The sequence below is a fragment of the Saccopteryx leptura genome, chromosome 1, assembly GCF_036850995.1.
Source record: "Saccopteryx leptura isolate mSacLep1 chromosome 1, mSacLep1_pri_phased_curated, whole genome shotgun sequence".
NCBI classification, from domain to species: domain Eukaryota; kingdom Metazoa; phylum Chordata; class Mammalia; order Chiroptera; family Emballonuridae; genus Saccopteryx; species Saccopteryx leptura.
In genome coordinates this window covers 291,419,602-291,442,065 of record NC_089503.1, presented here as the reverse complement: position 1 = coordinate 291,442,065, position 22,464 = coordinate 291,419,602, and the positions used below count along the sequence as shown (strand labels likewise).

The following is a 22,464-nucleotide window of genomic DNA, read 5'->3' as shown; positions in this document are numbered from 1 at the left end:
ATCATGTAGTGAGTATCTACCCTGTGGCCTGGGAGACCACAGTTAAGTCAAACACAGTCTCTACCTTAAAGAACTCATAGTCAGGGGATTAAACAATTATAATACATTGCAATTATTATTCATTATAAACAATATAATATAGTACTACAATATTGGGAATGTACAAGGTGCTGTAGTATACAGAGAGGTACATAGGTCACCTGAGGAAATTTAGGACTTTTAAAAAACATGTCGGTGGAGATGATGAGTGATATAACAAAACCTGCAATATTTGCACTCCATCTCGAAGTTCCTTGCCTGTATATAAGTACACCACCCTCTAAATCACCAAGTCCCTCTTAAATATACACAAACCTGATACCGTTTCCCAAGTTATATTTACTGACCCCTCTATACACTTCAGAAGCAGGATGCCTCAAATCAATGACTCATGAACACCTACATTTCAGCCATGGAGTTCAATTCCAATGTATAAATATGTACTGAATGTCCACTATGTTGCAGGAACTGTACTGGAAACAGAAATAAAAAAGACATGGCCTTTGTACTCAAGGAGTTCCCAGTGCACTGCAGGAGACAGTGGGCTGTAGTGCAATTGTAACGTTGTTAGCTCTGTCCCAGAGCTATGAATTAAATACAGTCAAAAGGAAGAAATTTTAACCTGGAAGGGCTCTTGAAAGAGGATAAGAGTAAAGAAAGAAACTAACATTTTTAGGGCTCCCATTTACAAGCTAGACGTTGTGCATCAGTTTTAATCTTTACACCAATCCTGAGAGGTAGGTTACTATCACTGCCTTCCAGAGGAAAAAGGAGTGGAATTGTTCACTAACTTATTCAAGGTCACACAGAACAACGGGAATCCTCTCAGTCTGATATGATTCTCAGGCTTATGCTTTTCTTCTCACTCCCTCACCTGGCCCAAAAGGATGAAGTGTCCTGCCTAAGTAAATATGTGAATCTTCCCCAGACTATACTCAAAGAGATAAAATTCTTATTTGTTAAGTGGTTGCTGTAAACATTTTGTCTCCCCTCCAACCAACCAATAGGTCACCTAAACCTAAATACTTATCAAGCTTCAATGACCTTCAACTTCCTCCTGTCCAGACTCCTTTCTGTTTATAACTAGGATCTACATCCGTCTAATCCCAGCTGTTCTGTTAATGTACTGGTTGTATTGCCTACTCTAGAAAACAAGCTCTTCTTTCTTCACCAGTTCTAATCCTCCACCTTCCTTCAGCTAGGTTCATACGCCTCACCCCACTCCACACCTTGGCAGCCTCTGGCCTCATGTTTACATTTTGAGCCAAGAACTTCTAACTGCTCACCCAGAACAGTTACATAAGCCTTGACTGAATCAGGAACAACATCCACAGGGAGCTCCAGAGAGATGGATTCTGCAGCCACGTTTCCTGTGAGAGGCAAAACAATGGAAGGTAGAAGGTTCTCAAGCCCAAATGACAGGAAAACTTTTCATAACCCAGGTTTTCTGGACCCAGCGCTCTCTATGAGATAGAAGTCAGAATTTTTTTTTTAAATAATTTTATTTTTTTAATGGGGCGACATCAATAAATCAGGATACATATATTCAAAGATAATAAGTCCAGGTTATCTTGTCGTTCAATTACATTTGCATACCCATCACCCAAAGTCAGATTGTCCTCTGTCACCTTCTATCTTGTTTTCTTTGTGCCCCTCCCCCTCCCCCTTTCCCTCTCCTTTTCTCCCCTCCCCCCGTAACCACCACACTCTTATCAATGTCTCTTAGTTTCATTTTTATGTCCCAGCTACGTATGGAATAATGCAGTTCCTGGTTTTTTTTTATTTACTTATTTCAGGAAGTCAGACTTTTTTAACCTAGTCATAGTGATCTTTGCAAAAATATACAGTATTACAAAGAGAGTCGTGATTGTGTTGTACATTTTCTCTTCTTTGCCCTGCCTCCCAGCTCACTGGCCCCTTTGGGGATGGCACCCTGGATGCTCCTATACCTTCTGGTCCTGTATGTCCCTCCTTTTGCCTAAGAAAGTCTCCTGCTGTCTAAGAAAGTCACCACCAACACCTCTCTGAGTTCACCCACCTTTGGGGCACAGCAATGCACTGTGTTTCTTCTCCACCAGGACTCCCTCAGGCTGACACAGAGACATGGATGGGTGAAGACAATGAAGATGAATGTCAGGGCAGGTGACGCTGAAAGAACAGGTGGGGGAAGGGAAATGGGGAGAAGATGCCCTGCCTGTGCCCTCCAGGCACCTCTCCAAGCCAGTGAGAACAGAGCTTCTCTTTGAAGCTCAGGATGACTCCGTTTCAACCCAGAGATGGGCCTCTCAGTGAGATTCTTCTGGGCAAGGGCGAGAGCTAAGGACAAGTTTAGGAAACTTACAAGGAGCAGGATTACAAGGGGATTCATGATGGGATAAAAAAGCAGCTAATGATGACATTAGGGATTTTAATAAGAGATACTAACATTCATTGAGCATCTGTGAAGTACCAAGCACTAACAAAGTGTAAAAGGCATTTTCATAGACCATCGGTATGGGTAAGCCAATCATTAAAGGCAGAAAGGGGTCAGGAAAGGAGAAAGGGGAGCTACCTGACTGGGGCTGAAATAAGGCTGCTGTGAAAAACTAGCTGGTATGGCCCTGGCCGGTTGGCTCAGCGGTAGAGCGTCGGCCTAGCGTGCGGAGGACCCGGGTTCAATTCCCGGCCAGGGCACACAGGAGAAGCGCCCATTTGCTTCTCCACCCCTCCGCCGCGCCTTCCCCTCTGTCTCTCTCTTCCCCTCCCGCAGCCAAGGCTCCATTGGAGCAAAGATGGCCCGGGCGCTGGGGATGGCTCTGTGGCCTCTGCCTCAGGCACTAGAGTGGCTCTGGTCGCAACATGGCGACGCCCAGGATGGGCAGAGCATTGCCCCCTGGTGGGCAGAGCGTCGCCCCCTGGTGGGCGTGCTGGGTGGATCCCCGTCGGGCGCATGCGGGAGTCTGTCTGACTGTCTCTCCCTGTTTCCAGGTCAGAAAAATGAAAAAGAAAAAAAAAACAAAAAAAACTAGCTGGTATGTCAGACACATGCCACGTGTGCCTGGGTTGGTTGCTGTCAGTACCTCTGAAGCTAGGCCTGCAGAAAACTCACCTTGACCAGAACTGGCTTGATGACTGTGTAGCTCCAGCCCTTTTCTGGAATAAACCCTTTCTGGCTGTCCAGAATCTTAGTACCGATAGTAAAGTTTACATTACCTGAGAAGAAAGCGGGGTATAGGAAGGCATTAACTCTATTGCCCGAGGTACCAAAGAGGTCTCTTTCTTTGTGGACCAGTGCTTTCTAAAGTCAACAGCATACAAATCAGCTGGGGGCCTTGTTATAGTACAAACTGATTCAGCAGATCTGGGGGAGGGGACTGTATTTCTCATAAGCTTCCAGGGTTCATCAATGACACTGGTTCAATGTGTAGGCAGCTTCTAAGGGACCCCAGTGATCTGTGCATCCTAGTATTTACACTGCTGTGTAATGCCCTCTCATTAAATGTGAGCTAGATTTAGTGACTTGCTTCTAATGAAAAAGACAGTGCAGAAGTAATAAGACATCATTTCTGAAATTCAGTGTTTAAAAAAACTGCAGCTTTTGTTTTGGACTCATTTTTTCTCGTGGTGAGTGTGTCACTCTCTTGAAAGAATGCCCTTTGTTTAGGAGAAAACCAGCTGTCATGTCATGAGGCACCCAATAGGAGAGCCATGCAATGAGAAACTGATGATCAGAGATCAGTAGCCAACAGCTGAGGCTGAGAACTGCAGCCTTCAGTCTAGCAGCCTATGAGGAAGAGAGACTGTGGAGTGAGCTTAGAAATGGATCCGCTCCCAGTCAGGTCTTCAGATGAGACCACAGCCTCAGCTGACAACTTAACTGGTACTTCATGAGAGACCCTGACCCAGAAGCATCAGCTAAATTGCTCCCAGATTACTTACCTACAGTAACTGTGTGACAATGTTTGTTCTTTTTTTTTTTTTTTTAATTTATTTATTTATTTATTCATTTTAGAGAGGAGGGAGGGAGAGGGCAAGAGAGAGAGAGAGAGAGAGAGAGAGAGAGAGAGAAGGGGGAGGAGCAGGAAGCATCAACTCCCATATGTGCCTTGACCAGGCAAGCCAGGGTTTTGAACCGGCAACCTCAGTGTTTCCAGGTTGACACTTTATCCACTGCGCCACCACAGGTCAGGCATTGTTTGTTCTTTTAAGCCACTAAATTGTAGGGTGACTTGTTAAGCAGCAGTAGATAACTAATACATCCAAAAACTGTGCTTTCAGTTGCAAAGATATAGGCTCTGGCCAATTGGTTCAGTGGTAGAGCATCAGCCGGTGTGTGTGTGGATTAGCCCAGGTTTGATTCCCGGTGAGGGCACACAGGAGAAGCAATTGTCTGATTTTCCACCCCTCTCTCTCCCCTCTCTTTCTCTCTCTTCCTCTCCCACAGCCATGCCTTAATTGGTTTAAATACATCAGCTGCGGGCATTGAGGATAGCTCTTGGAGCCTCTGCCTCAGGTTCTAAAAATGGCTTGGTTGTGAGCATGTCCCCAGATGGGCAGGGCATCGGCCCTAGCTAGGAGTCATTGGGTGGATCCCAGTCGGGGTGCATGCAGGAGTCTGTCTCTATATCTCCCCTCCTCTCACTTGGGAAAAAAGAAAAAAGATGTTCCAAGAATATAATTCATGAGCAAATAACATCTTCTAGAGTTAGTGTGATGATGAAATGATTTAATACAGGTAGAGTGGTTAGAACAATACCTGGCCCAGATTAGTAATATGACCATATATCCTTTGTCTTGGCATAAATATTAAAAAGTTACCCCCTTGCCTGACCAGGCAGTGGCGCAGTGGATAGAGCGTCGGACTGGGATGTGGAAGGACCCAGGTTCGAGACCTCGAGGTCGCCAGCTTGAGCGCGGGCTCATCTGGTTTGAGCAAAGCTCACCAGCTTGGACCCAAGGTCGCTGGCTTGAGCGAGGGGTTACTCAGTCTGCTGAAGGCCCGCGGTCAAGGCACATATGAGAAAGCAATCAATGAACTAAGATGTCACAACGAAAAACTGATAATTGATGCTTCTCATCTCTCTTGGTTCCTGTCTATCTGTCCCTATCTATCCCTCTCTGACTCTCTCTCTGTTTCTGTAAAAAAAAAAAAAAAAAAAAAAAAGGTTACTCCTTTCACACTCAAAAAAGTCCACTTTGGATAATTCTTCAGTTTATCTATCAAAGAGTATTTGCTTATTTATTTGCAACAGAGACTTAGGAAGGAAAAAACTAAAGGCTACTAAAAAGAGAAGTAAAGTGGAAACAAAGCAAATGCCGTGGAGGAAAGGCTGCAATTCTCAACCTCTCAGCCTTCGCTCTGTGCTTTCCTAGCCCGCCTACCACTTCTCTCCCTTACCCAGTTTGACAGCTGTGATATTCCAGTGATAAGTTTTCACTTCATCAGCACAGAGGCACCTGGTACTCCTCTGATTTAGCCAGGTGAGTCTGCACCTGAAGAGGAGGTGGAAGAGATGAAAGGGTACATACAGGTAAAGGAGACAGAACACAGAGGCTTAGGAAAGCATGGGGGTTGAGACACTGGCATCACACCTCTTTCCCAGGGAAAACTGGTACGCTTCTACTTTAGGGAAAACTTACAGTGGGGGCTGTGGTTCCCAGGCTGGCACTTGTTCCCTGTACCCCCAGTTCTTACCCTGATGCAATCCCTTAGATAATTGAAGATGGTGGCAGTAAGGTGAAAGGACTCCCCACACACTACTGAGTAAGGGAGAGTCAGCTCAACAAAGAATGGCTTGAATGCAGTTAGTCCAACAGTGGGTGAGAGACCAAAGCCACTGGACTGGGAGGTACAGACAGTCATGGCCTTCCACGTGGTGATGGTATCAGGAATGGTGACATGGACAGTCTCCTTCCCCCAATTACTGTGACAACAGAACACCCAGGTGAGGCAGACAGTAAGTGAAAGAGAGCGTTAGAGAATGAAGCTACGAAGTCACCTGCAGAAGTGAGTTTTTTGCTGTTAAGTGTGCTTAAGTAGGAAAACAAAGAGGCAAACAAACTGGTGGACCATGTCAATCTCAGAGTGTGAATCTTCAAGTGAGTGAAGATCTACAAATAGGAGAGAAGGGGGGATGCCTGAGTATGTTGGGGGTGGTAAGTGTGGGTGAGCACGTGTGTGCAAACACATCTGAAAGAGCCCAGAGCCCTCTCAGTCTATGAAGGGGTGTATTCTCATGGCTTGTCAAAATGAGCAGGTAAGCAGTGAGCAAGAATTAAATTAATGTCAGTGTGTCCCTTTAAGCTTCTGTGGGTTTGAAGTGAGAATGCATTATCTGTACTGTGTAAATGGGAAGGTGTGTGAATTTCAGTGATTGTATATGATTGTATAAGAATTCAGGAAAGAAACACATTCCCACATCCCCATTAAACTTTCTTGTCTTGAGACTTAGATTTGTTAGAAATGATCTGATCTTGGGTTTCCTGCCGACTCCACACTGTATCATCTTATTGTACCACTGAGGCATCACTCACCCAATAGGAAACAGATCCCAGAGCCATGTCTCGGGGAAGTACTGGTGAACCTGAGAATCCTCTGACTCACTTGATGGAGATGGGGAGCCCAGAGCTACGGGAGTAATATGATTACTTACTAAGGAGAATCGGAATAAGGGAATGTTAGAGGACATTCTGTTATGAGAAAAATTGAGGTGAAGGGACTATTAGTTACAAGGCCAATAACAGACAAGGACATTTGGCCAGGGAGTAAAAAGATAAGGCCTTGAGACCTCAAAAGTCCTCCCCAGAAAGAGAGATCCTTGAGAAACTATCTTCATCTTTGACCCACAATGTATCATCATTCTGAGGCTAGAGGCTCAGTACAAGAACCAGAGGCAAAGAGGGAACTTTCAGAGTTCCATGATTCTAAACAGCTGAAGGATTCCACAAGCCACAGAGGTAGCTTACCTCCACTCATGGTGGTGTATTTTGGAGACTGGTGGCTGCAATCTACTGGTTTCTTGATCTTGGCATTGGACAGTATTTTCAGTCCCATATTCTGGTAGGTACCAAAAAGAGCAGAGAATAAAATGTTAAGTCCCCTCCCTTACTACAAGGGCTACTACCTAGAAAGTGCACCCTCAGAGGGTTCAACCAAAACATTCTTTTTCTATTAATGATAAGACTGGTGATTATTACCCAATATTCAGCACCAAGGTTGGTTCATGTCAATTCCAGCCAGTGTTAAAGGCTTTCAATAAAACTTACTTCATTGTTAAATATGTTTAATGCTTCTTTCACATATTAGTAAAAATATATTATTATTTCACTTAGACTATGAACTTTGAGAGACCAGGGACCGTATCAGCTCACTCAATTCAATAAAAACACATTGAGTATTATGAAGGATCGGGCATTAGAGAGAATACAAAGATAAACAAGACATGGTTTCTGTTGGAGACCTCCTGGTCAGACTTGGGCCACAGCATCCCAACTTTTGTTCTTAAAATAGGTGCAATATTTTTTATAATAATGAAAAGAGATTGCTGATATATCTTTCCTCACTTTCCTTCTTGACTGATCCCACGGAAATCATTATTTGGGAACTAAGAGAGGAAGACTAGGTATACAACCTCTCACAGTGGTTCTCTTCTAGTGTAATAGGGCAACTTCTTCAAGCATAAGAACTAAGAGAGGCTACCTTACATATCTGGAGTTTCAAGATTTTATCTCTGTCAGTGCCCACATGACTCTCTCTGCTTATTTTATTTATTTGTTTGTTTATGTTTTTTTAGAGAGAAAGAGAGAGACAGGATGGGAGAGAGAGGGGGGAGGAGAGAGAGATGAGAAGCATCAACTAATAGTGGCTTTACTTTAGTTGTTCACTGATTGCTTCTCATATATGACTTGGCTCAAGTCAAGCCAGTGACCCCTTGTTCGTGTCAGCAACCTTGAGCTCAAGCCAGCAAACTTGGGTTCAAGTCAGCAACTTTGGGCTTCAACCCAGTGACACTGTGCTCAAGACAATGACCTCAGGGTTTTGAACTGGGGACCCCAGCATTCCTGGTTGACACTCTATCCACTGCACCACCACTGGTCAGGCCCTCTGCTTTTTCATATATGGACCTTCCTTTCCCCCTCCCACTACCATTGTTTCTATAAGAACAAAATGAGTAAGAACATCTACCTTGAAAAAATGGAAAAGGTCCATGCCTTGAGAGAACCAAGGCCTCCTCCACATAACTGAACGCTTGCTCCAATGCTCTTCAGGTACTGGAACAATATGACGTTGAGGAAGGTCCCTTGGGTTAGGCATTGGACACTCCTCATAGTCATCTACCTCATAGGGATAGTGACCATACCAGAACGAGAACATCTCATAGACCTGAGATAACAAGGGGTAAGGAATAAAGTCCTGACACAGTGAAATCAGTTGAGAGGAACTTTTCTCAGATTCTGGTGCCATAGCTTACCACTCCCATATAATGTCTCTTCATTACTCCAGCATCCTTCTTATACTTATTTAATCTAACTCCTTCCCTTTTTTACTTTTTGGGTTTTTTTTTTTTTTTGTATTTTTCTGAAGTGAGAAGTGGGGAGGCAGAGAGGCTCCCGCACTCACTGACTAGGATTCACCTGGCAAGCCAGCAAACTAGGGTGCGATGCTCTGCCCATCTGGGGTGTTGCTCTGCTGCAACCAGAACTATTCTAGCACCTTAAGTGAGGCCATGGAGCCATTCTCAGCGCCCAGGTCAACTTTGCTCCAATGGAGACTTTCTGCGGGAGGGGAAGAGAGAGATAGAGAGAAAGGAGAAGCAGATGGGTGCTTCTTCTGTGTGCCCTGACCAGGAATGGCATCCGGGACTTCCACATGCCGGGCCGACACTCTACCACTGAGCCAACCAGCCAGGGCCCCTTTTAATACTTTTAAAAATTTAACCTTTATCTCACCTTTCAAAATAATTTGTCACCCTTATCTTCTAATGCATCTTCTTTCCTTATCTCTATGTCCATATTACCCATGCCTTTCTTCTACCATCATTGCCGCCTTTATTTTTACATCCTCTTTTCTCCAACATCATGATAGTACACTATTTTTTTTTAATTTTTTTTTTTTTAGTGAGAAAGAAAGAGATAGACAGACAGGGACAGACAGACTGGAAGGAAAAGAGATGAGAACATCAGTTCTTCATTGTGGCACCTTAGTTGTTCATTGATCGCTTTCTCATATGTGCCTTGACCGGGGGCTACAGATGAGCCAGTGATCCCTTGCTCAAGCCAGAGACCTTGGGTTCAAGCCAGTGACCATAGGGACCAAAGGATCATGTCTATGATCCTTTGCTCAAACTGGCGACCCACACTCAAGCCGGATGAGCCCTCACTCAAGCTGGCTACCTCAGGATTTTGAACCTGGATCTTCAACATCCCAGGTTGATGTTATATCCACAATGCTACCACCTGGTCAGGCTATTTATTCATTTTTTTAGAGAGGAGAGAAAAGGGGGAAGGAGCTGGAAGCATCAACTCCCATATGTGCCTTGACCAGGCAAGCCCAGGGTTTTAAACTGGCAACCTTGCATTCCAGGTTGACTCTTTTATCCACTGCACCACCACAAGTCAGGCACTATTTCCTTAAGACTTTACTTTACACTTCCTGAAGTCTACCTCTTATTCTAATACAGTCGAGTTGTCTTCTCTATCAACTCCCGTTTCCTGCCCCACCAGCAGACTACTCATAGAACGGTTGCTCAGCTCCCTCTCTGGCCTGAGCAGTAAGACACTGTCATCCACGGCCCAGACTGCACATAGGGACCTGCAGCTGTAGGTCCACACCTGCTCCCAGAAGCTGCTGTGACAGTGAGAAGCCAAGGGAAACCTAGGGAAGGAGAAATATAACTTGGGAACCAGGTCAGCCTGGACAGGAGGAGAAAAAACATAATCTGAATCATCAGCCAATAGGCCCCAACCATGGTATCCAGACCATTCATTCACTTTTATACTGATTTTCCATTGTGAAGTCTAGCTCTTCAGGATCAGTGCCTTACAATACAGTTGAGAAAAGTAAGCAGCACAGTCAAATGACATATAATGTTTAAAAGATAAAAAGTAGAAAAAAAGAAAATGTACAGAATAGCTATATTTGGAATAACTATATATGTGATTTCCCAGCATGACTTTTTAAAAAGAATCAGGAGATAGATTTCAACAAAACATACTAAAGGCATAAATACAATATGACATCCAACTTCAATATTATCTTTTTATTTCCCTGCCTGTGCCTTATCTTTAACCCTGGCATACACAAGATCTCTTTCTGGTCCTAGATCTTTCCTTCACCCTTTACAGCTGCCATTTTACCTGATTGTCAAAGCACATCTCTACTGAGAACTGAATTTTGTCTGCTATAACACCTCCACTGGGGAAAATGGCATAGATTATGAGGGAAGGATCAGGGGCCAGTCTGGAACTGAATGTCAGTGTGAGAGAGAAGGAGCCTTTCCGTCCTGAAAGAGAAGAGGGATATACAGGATGAGAGGACGCTCACCCACCCATGATACTCAACCGTATACTTGCCTTCTCACTGGGCCAGCCGCACACCACATGGTACAAGTCACTGCTTATTTTCCTATTCTTCTATGCCTACTGTAACTTCTGTTCTCATTGCTTCTCAGTATAAAAACTTTTCTGGAAGATTTTTTTTTTTTTTTTTACAGAGACAGAAAGAGAGTCAGAAAGAGGGATAGACAGGGACAGACAGACAGGAATGGAGAGATGAGAAGCATCAATCATTAGCTTTTCGTTGCGCATTGCAACACCTTAGTTGTTCATTGATTGCTTTCTCATATGTGCCTTGACCGGGGGCCTTCAGCAGACTGAGTAACCCCTTGCTTGAGATAGTGACCTTGGGTCCAAGCTGGTGAGCTTTTGCTCAAACCAGATGAGCCTGCGCTCAAGCTGGTGACCTCAGGGTCTGGAACCTGGGTCCTCAGCATCCCAGTCCGATGCTCTATCCACTGCACCACTGACTGGTCAGGCTATTTTCTGGAAGTTTAAAATATTCTTTTTCTTCCTAGAGAAGAATGAATACTCACCTTTCATTTTAGAGCTCAGGTGTTTCTGCCTCTCCATCTCCAAACTTCCTTTCCCTATTAACTAGTAAAGAGAAAAAATATCATCAACAGCACTGATGTTATGGGAGATTAACTTTCAACCTACTTCTGGAGCATCCCTGCATCTCCCTATAAAAAGCGTCTCCGTTCATAGTTCTAGAGCCTAACTCAGTATGTCACAGAGCATCCTTTAGCTTGTCAAATACTGGACACTGCCAATGGTCCTGATGACTCTTCTTCCAACTGAAGGTCTGCCTGAGAACCATAGGGGTTGGTGGGAGAAGACAAAGGTCACCATTGCCTTTAAATAGAAACCATCCTTGGAAGGAAGGAAGGAAGGAAGGAAGGAAGGAAGGAAGGAAGGAAGGAAGGAAGGAAGGAAGGAAGGAAGGAAGGAAGGAAGGAAGGGGGGAGGGGGGAGGAAGGGAGGGAGGGAGGGAGGGAAGGAAGGAAAGAAGGAAGGAAGGAAAGAAAGAAAGAAAGAAAGAAAGGAAGGAAGGAAGAAAGAAAGAAAAAGAAACCATTCTACACCATAGACAGTTGTCCACAATTCCTTGAAGATCTCCAGGTTTTATTCTCTTATAACCTTTGTAACATAAATTTAGATAAAATTCATCCTCACAACACTTTCATTTTTCTTAATAATCACTCAATTCAGAATTCTGTGGAAATGAGTGCATCTTAAACTGCCTTGAGCTCATCTGATGTTGATCTTTGGAGGAGAAATCTCCTTTTCTTTCCTTTTTTTTTAAATTCATTTTTAGAAATGGGGGGTGGGGAGAGAGAGAGAGAGAGAGAATGGAGGAGGAGCAGGAAGCATCAACTCTCATATGTGCCTTGACCAGGCAAGTCCAGGGTTTTGAACCGGCGACCTCAGCATTCTAGGTCAACGCTTTATACACTGCGTCACCACAGGTCAGGTGAGAAATCTCCTTTTCTAACTCTTCCTGTCACATTCACTTGAAACTGAATTCAGTGAAATTGTTTCTGAGGAGACTGTCATCTTTGGGGCCAGTCAGGGGCTCTGAGACTGGTTCCCCAGACTCTCACCTGACCCTCAGCCCTTCTGCGTGGCAATCCCAACTGCACTTTTCTCCTAGGCTGCCCCACACTTCTGTCCTGAAGACAGTGCCTTCATTATCACTCTGACTTGTTATTCTGTTGTGTTATTCTGACCTCCTTATTCTGTTGTGTCTTGATGGTTGTTTTTAGCTTGGTGGAGGCACGGGGATGATAAGACACTGGGATGATTCAGCGGGGAGAAGGTCTCTCAGAGCTTTGAGAGGATGATAAGGGAATGGACAGGTTCCAAACCGTCAAACAGTATTACAGGAGTCAGCTTCACTATCACTGAGGTGACCAATAAAGCTGCTCATCTTTACACATTTCTCTTGGGCTACAAGTTGCGATTTTATTTCTCCAACAAGGGTGCTATCAGTGTTTATTTTAACCCTATATCACCTATTTTTAAATATTAACAAATAAAACACAGAATGAAATTTATTCTGAGTCTCGTCCTCTCCTCACCCTCCTTCTACCCCCTCCCGTGATTCCCTTTCAGCCCTTGCCAGCAACATTTTCTTGTTAATTCCTCATCTTATTTCCCCACACGATTTCCCTGGGATCCTGCCCAATATCTCTCTTTTTTTTTTTTTTTAATAATTTTATTTTTTTAATGGGGTGACATCAATAAATCAGGATACATATATTCAAAGATAACAAGTCCAGGTTATCTTGTCGTTCAATTATGTTGCATACCCACCACCCAAAGTCAGATTGTCCTCTGTCTCCTTCTATCTTGTTTTCTTTGTGCCCCTCCCCCTCCCCCTTTCCCTCTCCCATCCCCCCCCCCCCCCGTAACCACCACACTCTTATCAATGTCTCTTAGTTTCACTATTATGTCCCACCTACGTATGGAATAATACAGTTCCTGTTTTTTTCTGATTTACTTATTTCGCTTCGTATCATGTTATCAAGATCCCACCATTTTGCTGTAAATGTTCCGATGTCATTTCTTATGGCTGAGTAGTATTCCATAGTGTATATGTGCCACATCTTCTTTATCCAGTCATCTATTGATGGGCTTTTTGGTTGTTTCCATGTCCTGGCCACTGTGAACAATGCTGCAATAAACATGGGGCTGCATGTGTCTTTACGTATCAATGTTTCTGAGTTTTTGGGATATATACCCAGTAGAGGGATTGCTGGGTCATAAGGTAGTTCTATTTTCAGTTTTTTGAGGAACCACCATACTTTCTTCCATAATGGTTGTACTACTTTACATTCCCACCAACAGTGTATGAGGGTTCCTTTTTCTCCACAGCCTCTCCAACATTTGCTATTACCTGTCTTGCTAATGACAGCTAATCGAACAGGTGTGAGGTGGTATCTCATTGCCGTTTTGATTTGCATTTCTCTAATACTGCCCAATATCTCTTTATTCCTCATCCTCCCCCCCTTCTTTTACAGCGACACCAATCATATCTTGGATATATTGGATTAAAATAAAATATATTTTAAAAAAAATTAGTTTTACCTGTTATTTTTTAAAATTTCTCTTAATGTGGCTTCTAAATTTTTGAAATTACTAATGTGGCTTATACTATCGCTGCCTGGAAGGTCTATCCACTGTCTCCAGTTTACTCTCCCCATTACCATTCCTTCTCGACACATCCTCACCTGCCCTCATCCCCAGGCTCACATAGTAGGAGAAGGTGATGTCCTGGTCAGGGCTTGCATCAGCTGGGTCAATGCAATACTCCATTGGTACTTCCTGGGGCTGCCCACACTGCAAATGCCCTTTCGCTGGTGGACTCTGAGGGAGCTGAGAGTTGTGTTGTAGAAGGGTTGCAGGCGCAGGTGGGCATTTTCGTAGTATTTAGGCACCTGTTCTGGTTTATATGCCACATATTCCATTTGGAACCTGCCCTGAGGTAGAAAGAGAAAGAAAAATGCTCTTTTAGTATGTACCTCAATCATATTAACCCCATTAACTTGTTATGCTTTTCAGGTAGATCTTTCTCAAATCTTCACTGCCTAAGAATAGCATGTAGATATTTCACTAGACATCCAGCCAAGGATATTTGAGGAATCCATAATAGTGGTTATATGTAGCAGCATTTTAGTATGTAGAGGAATGAAACAGGGCTGTTTTATAGTTGTCAAGTAATGGGAAATTGTGGGTAATATACTTCTACAAACTGATTCCTAGGGAATAGATTAGCATGACTAAGATTATAGAGAAATTAAAAAAAATCAATCCCAAGGACAAGAAAACTGGGTATAGCCCTGGCCAGGTAGCTCGGTTGATTGGAGTGCTATCCCTATATGCCAAGGTTCTGGGTTCCACCCCTGGCCAGCACAAACAAAAATCAACCAATGAATGTATGGATGGGTGGGACAACAGATCAATGCCTCTCTCTCTCTTTCTCTCTCTCTCTCCCCCTCTCTCCCTCTCCCTCTCTAGAAAAAATAAATAATTTTTTTTGACAGAGACAGAGAGAGTCATAGAGAGGAACAGATAGGGACAGACAGACAGGGAGAGACATGAGAAGCATCAATTCTTCGTTGTGACATCTTAGTTGTTCATTGGTTGCTTTCTCATATGTGCCTTGACTGGGGGGCTACAGCAGAGTGAATGACCCCTTATTCAAGCCAGCAACCTTGGGCTCAAGCCAGCAACCTTGGGCTTCAAGTCAGCAACCTTTGGGATCAAGCTAGCGACCATGGGGTCATGTCTATGATCCTACGCTCAAGCCAGGGACCCTGTGCTCAAGCTGGTGAGCTCATGCTCAAGCCAGATGAGCCTATGCTCAAGATGGCAACCTCAGGGTTTTTAACCTGGGTCCTCTGCTCCCCAGTAATACGCTCTATCCACTGCACCACTGCTTGTAAGGCAAAAACTAAGTAATTAAAAAAAATTTTTTTAAAGGTTCTGGACTTGTGGTGGTGCAGTGGATAAAGCTTTGACCTGGATGCTGAGGTCGCTGGTTCAAAATCCTGGGCTTGCCTGGTCAAAGAACATATAGGACTTAGTTGATGCTTCCTGCTCCTCCTCCCTTTCTTTCTCTCCCTCTCTTCTTCTCTCTCTCATTCTCTTCCCCCTCTAAAATGAATAAATAAAAAATTTTAAATTGAAAAATAAAAAATTAAAAAAAAAACCTGGTATAGAGGATAATATGATTGAAAAATAAGTATTTCTAAGTAGAGAGATCAAGTGATGCCTAAAGAAATTGTTAAATTAGCCACATGGCAAATAACACGTGTTTTCTCAAACCATGTAGCTGAATGATTGCATTAGTGGCTTAATTGTTCATCTCTCTTTGCATAACATCCTTTACCATGGAATCTTACAGTGTCATTTTAGTCTAACTAAAAGGGCCTGTCATGTGACTCATTGAAAATAGGATGTTAGCATACATGAGATAAGTAGAGGCTTGGGAAAGCCCTTGCATGCCCCCTTTTGTTCCTGTGACTCATCATTTCCATGAGAATATACTTCAGTAGCATGCTGGAGCATGAGATGTGTGGAGCAACATCCTACAGTCAGCTGATCCACGAGCATATAAGGAAGTCCACCAGGATCAGCAAAGCTGCCTCTCTGACTGTCCCAGATGCACAAAAAATACATGCTTTTTGTTACATTATACTAAAGTTTTGTCGTTATTTGTTAAGCAGCATTGTGTGACCATTGATAACTGATACAACTAGTCTTCCTTATAAGTATCCAAAATCTAGAGTTCTCTCTCTGTCATTTTTATGAGTAATGGGGGAAAGGGTAAGGAAACCGGAGGAAGATGACAACTCTGGACCATTTCATCCTCCCTCTTCTGATCTCAAGTGAGGAGCTGATAAAGAGGGGAATTAATTATAAGCTGAATTAGTATAAAGGTCAATTTTGATCTGAAGGGTCATTTATGTGACTGATGTTAAAAGCAAACAGGATCTAAGAAAAAGTTTTTGCCAACTGGGTCACAGAATTGGTAAGTAAGGAAGACGGAATTACCAGTGGGGGTGGGGGCGGGGGGGAAAGAAGCAGAAGCATTTTGAAGTTTTCCTTCAGAGAAGCCTTCCTTCCTGGAAAGTTGGTTCTCCCCAGTGCTTACCTCCAGAGAAATGTCTGTCCCATTCCAATTAACCATGTCTAGCTTGAAGGAAGTGAGGCCATCATTGTCAGTGATTAGGGTATGGTTGATGGTTGCATTTATGCCATAAATCCTCAGAAACACTGCATGATTCTTGAGGAGGGAGCCATTATGGCCTCTAACTCTTATCTGAGGGGTGAAGGTAATTATAGTTAGGTCTGGAGTAGGTTCAGAGTATGAGAAAGTGATGCGATAACAGAAACTGTTGTAAAAAAGAGTCCATAAAAAAGGTTAATGTTTCAAGAATTGAAAACTAGGATCTATGAGGAACTAAGAAATAAAGAGAGGGCCCTGGCCGGTTGGCTCAGCGGTAGAGCGTCGGCCTAGCGTGCGGAGGACCCGGGTTCGATTCCCAGCCAGGGCACACAGGAGAAGCGCCCATTTGCTTCTCCACCCCTCCGCCGCGCTTTCCTCTCTGTCTCTCTCTTCCCCTCCCGCAGCCAAGGCTCCACTGGAGCAAGGATGGCCCGGGCGCTGGGGATGGCTCTGTGGCCTCTGCCTCAGGCGCTAGAGTGGCTCTGGTCGCAACATGGCGACGCCCAGGATGGGCAGGGCATCGCCCCCTGGTGGGCAGAGCTTCGCCCCTGGTGGGCGTGCCGGGTGGATCCCGGTCCGGCGGGTGCGGGAGTCTGTCTGACTGTCTCTCCCTGTTTCCAGCTTCAAGAAAAATGAAAAAGAAAAAAAAAAAAAAAAAAAAAAGAAATAAAGAGAGGTAACTTAGCCTGGAGTGGAAGCAGGTCAGCCCTGTAGCTAATGGGGCTTTAGGGCCCTTCAGTCGCATAGGCACTTGCTAAGGTTCTGTAGAGTATTTTGCTTTCATTTTTTGAAAGAGAATCCTCTCCTGCTCCCAAACTGTATCGCATTAGGGCTCCAAGAAAATTGGGATCTAGAGAAAAGATGACTAAGGAATATATGGATTTAAATATGTACATTATTATGTTGCCCTGTTGTCTGAGAAGTAAGAAATATAAGCTAGAGAGAAGGGTAAATTGTTAGGTATTAGAAAGAAGTTATATATATATAGATATTTTAGAGACAGAGAGAGGGACAGATAGGGACAGAAGGGAAGGGAGAGAGATGAGAAGCATCAGTTCATCATTGCAGCACCTTAGTTGTTCATTAATTGCTTTCTCATATGTGCCTTGATGGGGGTAGGGGGCTACAGCAGAGCGAGTAACCCCTTGCTCAAGCCAGTGACTTTAGGGACATGTCTATAATCCCATGCTCAAGCTGGTGACCTTGGGGTTTCGAATCTGGGTCCTCTGCAACCCAGTCCAATGCTCTATCCACTGCACCACCTCCTGGTCAGGCAGAAAGAAGGTATTAACAAAGGAAAATTTTAACTCTCTAATAAAATGTTTAAGGATCTATAAATGGCTCTCTGTCAAGGAAAGTTTGATTGTAACCTTGTGCAGATGCAAGAGCCCAGGTTAGATGATTTCTCCAAATAACTTGAAGCACTAAAATTCAAATATTTCAACATTAGTATATGAGCCCTTGGCATTAGGAAGGGGACCAAAGTCACATTAATAGTCAAAGTACATCTTATGTGGGATTAAGGGCAATACAACATAAGGAGTTCAGAGTATATATTCTGAATGCAGACTGCCTGGCCTTAATCATACCACTTATTAGCTGTAAAATCTTGAGACAATCACTTAAATTCTCTTGCCTTGGTCTCTTCATCTCTAAAATGGGCCAATAATAGTACAGTATCAATCTCACAGAATTGTTGTAAAGATTATATAAGTGAATGCCCATAGAGTATTCAGGAAAATGCTGTTCATTTTATTTTTATATGTCTACAGGAAAGAGGCAACGGTTTAGCACTTTTTGTGTCTGTACATAGACAGGCTTCAACATACCTTCCCACTGAAGGAAAAACTGGGGTAATAATAATCACTGGTGTCTTCAGAGTTCATTGATCCTATTTGTGAAGAAATGTAGATATTCTGAGTGCCGTTGGCCTCCACGCCTGCAGAGGGAAACCAGATGTACATTAATCTAAATATCTACAATTCTCATCTTCATGTTTAATACAAAACTCTGAAAGAATGGTACCCCTGGAAGTAGAAAGCTAAATACATTTCTAGCCAAAGATCCAAACCAACTCCTCCTACCCAAACCCTTGGAGGAAACAGGTAGTGGGTGGCAGATTGCAATCTGGCTCTTCCCTTTGACTGAACTAAGAAGTCACTCCCAAACATTAATGAGTGCGGGTATTGAATCCTCTAAGTAGGTATGTCCCTGTAATAGCCTCTTTCCTTTCTTTTTTTTTTAATGAACCAAGGAGTATTCCACTTACCTGTCCCCTTCTCCACCACAGTAGCCACAATATTGATGCTCTCACTGTACATATAACTAGTGACATGTTCACAGAACCTGAGAAGCATCCTGTTTCGTCAGTCTAGTGAGTCAATCAGAGGGGGTGGGGTGAGGGTGAATAATTTAATCACTACTTCCATTTCATAACATACTGCAGAGGGAAATAATTTCTTATCTTCCTACACTAGTTTCTCAATCTTTAAGATAAAAAAAACTCTCCTATAACGTAGAGTACATATCTGCACATATATAATCACAAAATGACTTTGAAGCTCCAAAGTATGAGAAGAGGAAAAGGACCAACAGTAGAACAGGAGAAGTCTATCTCCCAAGGGTTTACGTTCATTTCTTGATTACAAGGCAGACTCTAAAAGACTTTATCTGTTTAGGATAGAGAACACTGCTTTGTTCTCTGGAACTGGGATAATAATCATGTGAAATGTTTTCAACTCTGGGCTTTTTACCACTTTTGTATAGTGGTGCTTACTTACTCTTTAGGACATGCGATCAGGTTCCTTTTCTACATCCCATTTTACTCACCTGTCCAGAGAGGTTGCTGCATTTGTCAGATAGCTGTTCCTGTTCAGCCTCTCCAAACCAGTAAGTATGTGCCCTCTGACACACTGGTACCTGCACTGCCCCTAGCATGGGCTTTCCACGGGTGTCCCTAACCCAGAAGAGCATGAAGAGTCAGAGTTGGAAAATTCCACTTGAGATCCAACCATCATCCCCAACACTCCCACCTCTGCATACACTCTGACAACCCTACCCTTCTCCAGCTCTCATCCACCTCCCCGCTTTACTCAGAGCCTTGGAATATGGCTATTACACAATAAGTACCATCGAAAGGACAGAACAGTGCTTTTCTTTTTCTTTACTCCTATTTCCCTGTGAGAGTCACGATTCCATTCAGCACAAGGTAGACTGGGGATCAATAATGCTGAGTGAGCAGTGAGAAGTTAGAGCAGAAACACAATTAGGAAACATATCCTTGGAGAAGTTGTGACTCTGGATTACATAAAATATATCAAGTTTTAAGCTCCACTACCATTTCTCCATAACCCTCCCTCAATTCATTTTCAATACAGCTTTAATCTCCACCAGATCCAGAGCCTTATTCTTACCTACAACAAATTTTTACTAAAAAAGATTCCTCTATGGTTGATAACTGCGTGGGTTCCACCACTTCCACCTTGAACTCAGGTAGCACTGGAGAGAGTGGAAAGAAAAGGGGAAAAGGAATGGGAGGAGAACTTGACCATACAGATAAATTAACTGGGGTATAAAAACAGTGATCATTTAATCAATCAATTAATTAGGGGGGCTTTATTAAGGCAAAATGCTCCTGAAGTTATTAGCTGGTTTAGCACTGATTCAAAAATGAATAAATACCCCTCCTAACAGTATATTTTACTTTATCTTTGTTGATTTTGTAACCAGATTATGTCCAACACTTTGACCTTGTAGTTCTCCCACCTACCATATTCTCCCACACTGAAGGTGCCAAAGGTCTTGCCCTCAGCCACTGCCACTGTGTAGGTGCCCAATGTCACCCCTGGTACTAGCTGGGAGGATAGCTCCACAATACCTTGCTTGGGCACCACTTCCAGTCACTGTGCAATCCTGTTGCTATTTGGATCCTGCGTGCATTAAAAAGAAATCTCATGACATGCCAGCCTGTCAAACTCCCACTTTGAACTGGAAGCAAAAAGCAAGTGGAGAATTCCCCCTATAGTCTGTGTCCTGGAAGAACAGCTCCCTGGGTTATGTACAACTTTCTCCATTACTGGATGAGATCAATTTACCTATAGGTTCAGCCTCCATTTGGGGATAAAAGAGTCCTGGTGGCTTCAAATGATCAGACTGTCTTCTCAGGTGTTATGACCAGTTTCAGAAAGTGGGATTTAGGATGTCCTTTACAAAGAATGTTTACTCCATTCTTGGTTTCTATTAAGGGACAGTGCTGAGAGGATTGATTGTAAGGTACCTGAGAGATAGGTAATTTGACAGAAAAATGGAGGGGGTGCCATGGGAGATTTGCATTTCTGGCCCCTTTTCTTCGTAACGCTTCTCACAGTATTCATGTCACAGTCAACTATGCCGAGTGTCTATGATAAGAGCTTATTACTGAAAAGTAAGATCACAGAACCAGTTGAACTGGTGTGGCACCGAGAAGTTACAGGAATCAGAGTGGGAGGGTCAGTTACAGCAGAGGTTGGTGACTTTGCTTACAGAGGTTTAGAGCCAAGAGGACCGGGGCGGGCAAAGGCAAGAAAGCAGACACTGCGTGGGTGGAATCATGGGCCTTTGGTGCTGGGCAGCCTCAGGCTCTGGGCCAAGAGCTCAGAGTTCTTTCTGGCTTCCAAGTTTAGCACTAAACTCTCATTCTTCCTTCTCCACAACTGACAGGAAAGAAAAAGAAACCTCTACTTACCTGCAGTTCCACCATGGAATACTGAAAAGAAAAACCAGATGTGTGTTAAAGCAAGATAAGCAACGAGGATAGGCTTGTTAGAAAGATCACAAAGGCCTCTTTCTTTCTCCATTGCCCACTCCTTCCTCTCAAATGGCTCTTTTGTGCTCTAACAAGAGTAACAACAGAGCAAAGGCTTACTGGCTGAGGAAGGAGAGAGAAGGGATTTCCTCAAAGGGGTTGCCAATCTCCAAAATATTTGAAGAAATGGAGCTTCAGACACTTCCATACCCCTCAGTGCTCTGTGACTGAGCTTTTCCAGAAGGTGTAAGTGTCTGGAGACCTTCCATTGTTTAAACCTCTGCTTGGAGCCAACTATCTCCCGACTCCCCTGCTATAAAATGTCACTGAGTTGGAACTTATTTTCAAACATTGAAAAACAATTTCTAAAATTTTTGTTTAGCCTGAATGGTGGTAGATAAAGCATTGACCTGGAACCCTGAGATTCCAAGGTTCTAAACCCTGAGGCTGCTGGCTTGAGCCCAAAGGTAGCGGGCTTGAAGCCCAAAGTTACTGGCTTGAGCAAGGGGTCACTGGCCCACCCCCCTCCCCATCAAGGCAATATGAAAAATAATCAATTAACAACTAAAGTGACACAACTACAAGTTGATGGTTCTCATCTCTCTCCCTTTCTGTCTTGTCTCACCCTCACAAAAGTAAGTAAATAACTAATAAAAAACTTTGTTTAAATAAATTCCATCAAAAAATTATGCATAGTTTACTCAAGAAAATGAATTCTAAAATCATTAAGATAGTGGGGAACAGGTCATTGGGCTAGGTGTATCACTCCAAAATCATTTGCCAACTTCAAAGGAAAAAAGACATAGCTTTACAGTGGGGAAGTTAAGCTTTGACTCACCTTAATGATGAGTCAAAGTCATCATTAAGAATGGAAACCAGCCTGACCAGGTGGTGGCACAGTGGATAGTGTTGGACTGGGATGTGGAGGACCCAGGTTCGAGACCCTGAGGTTGCCAGCTTGAGCGTGGGCTCATCTGGCTTAAGCAAAGGTCACCAGCTTGGACCCGAGGTCGCTGGCTTGAGCAAGGGGTTACTCGGTCTGCTGTAGCCCCACGGTCAAGGCACATATGAGAAAGCAATCAATGAACAACTAAGGAGCTGCAATGAAGAATTGATGTTTCTCATTTCTCTCCCTTCTTGTCTGTCTGTCCCTATCTGTCCCTCTCTCTGACTCTCTGTCTCTGCCACACACACACACACACAGACACACACAAATGAATGGAAACCAGACATTATACTCTTCCTTCCTTGAAGAGAGATACATTTGAGGTTCATAGCAATACTCACTAAGTATTTTAGCCAAAAATATTTAGCTTAAATCTATTAAGACCTCACACCTACTTCCAGAAGACAGGGGAACAAGTCAGATTTCACA

The 22,464-nt window shown here is 43.5% G+C and overlaps 1 protein-coding gene across 1 annotated transcript in view; it reads right to left on the bottom strand.

The window, feature by feature from the left end:
- Nucleotides 1–22,464, bottom strand: part of A2ML1 (alpha-2-macroglobulin like 1) — an 87,097-nt gene that overhangs the window by 51,469 nt on the left and 13,164 nt on the right. Inside the window, 23 exon segments of the mRNA XM_066360262.1 lie at nucleotides 1,326–1,409; nucleotides 2,078–2,129; nucleotides 3,128–3,231; nucleotides 5,417–5,475; nucleotides 5,477–5,511; nucleotides 5,714–5,942; nucleotides 6,553–6,666; nucleotides 6,981–7,075; nucleotides 8,204–8,401; nucleotides 9,739–9,829; nucleotides 9,831–9,892; nucleotides 10,375–10,520; nucleotides 11,109–11,169; nucleotides 13,828–13,931; nucleotides 13,934–14,054; nucleotides 16,232–16,399; nucleotides 18,136–18,245; nucleotides 18,576–18,635; nucleotides 18,638–18,677; nucleotides 19,136–19,262; nucleotides 19,720–19,804; nucleotides 20,076–20,235; nucleotides 21,030–21,050. Coding sequence (XP_066216359.1) covers nucleotides 1,326–1,409; nucleotides 2,078–2,129; nucleotides 3,128–3,231; nucleotides 5,417–5,475; nucleotides 5,477–5,511; nucleotides 5,714–5,942; nucleotides 6,553–6,666; nucleotides 6,981–7,075; nucleotides 8,204–8,401; nucleotides 9,739–9,829; nucleotides 9,831–9,892; nucleotides 10,375–10,520; nucleotides 11,109–11,169; nucleotides 13,828–13,931; nucleotides 13,934–14,054; nucleotides 16,232–16,399; nucleotides 18,136–18,245; nucleotides 18,576–18,635; nucleotides 18,638–18,677; nucleotides 19,136–19,262; nucleotides 19,720–19,804; nucleotides 20,076–20,235; nucleotides 21,030–21,050 — 2,326 coding nt within the window.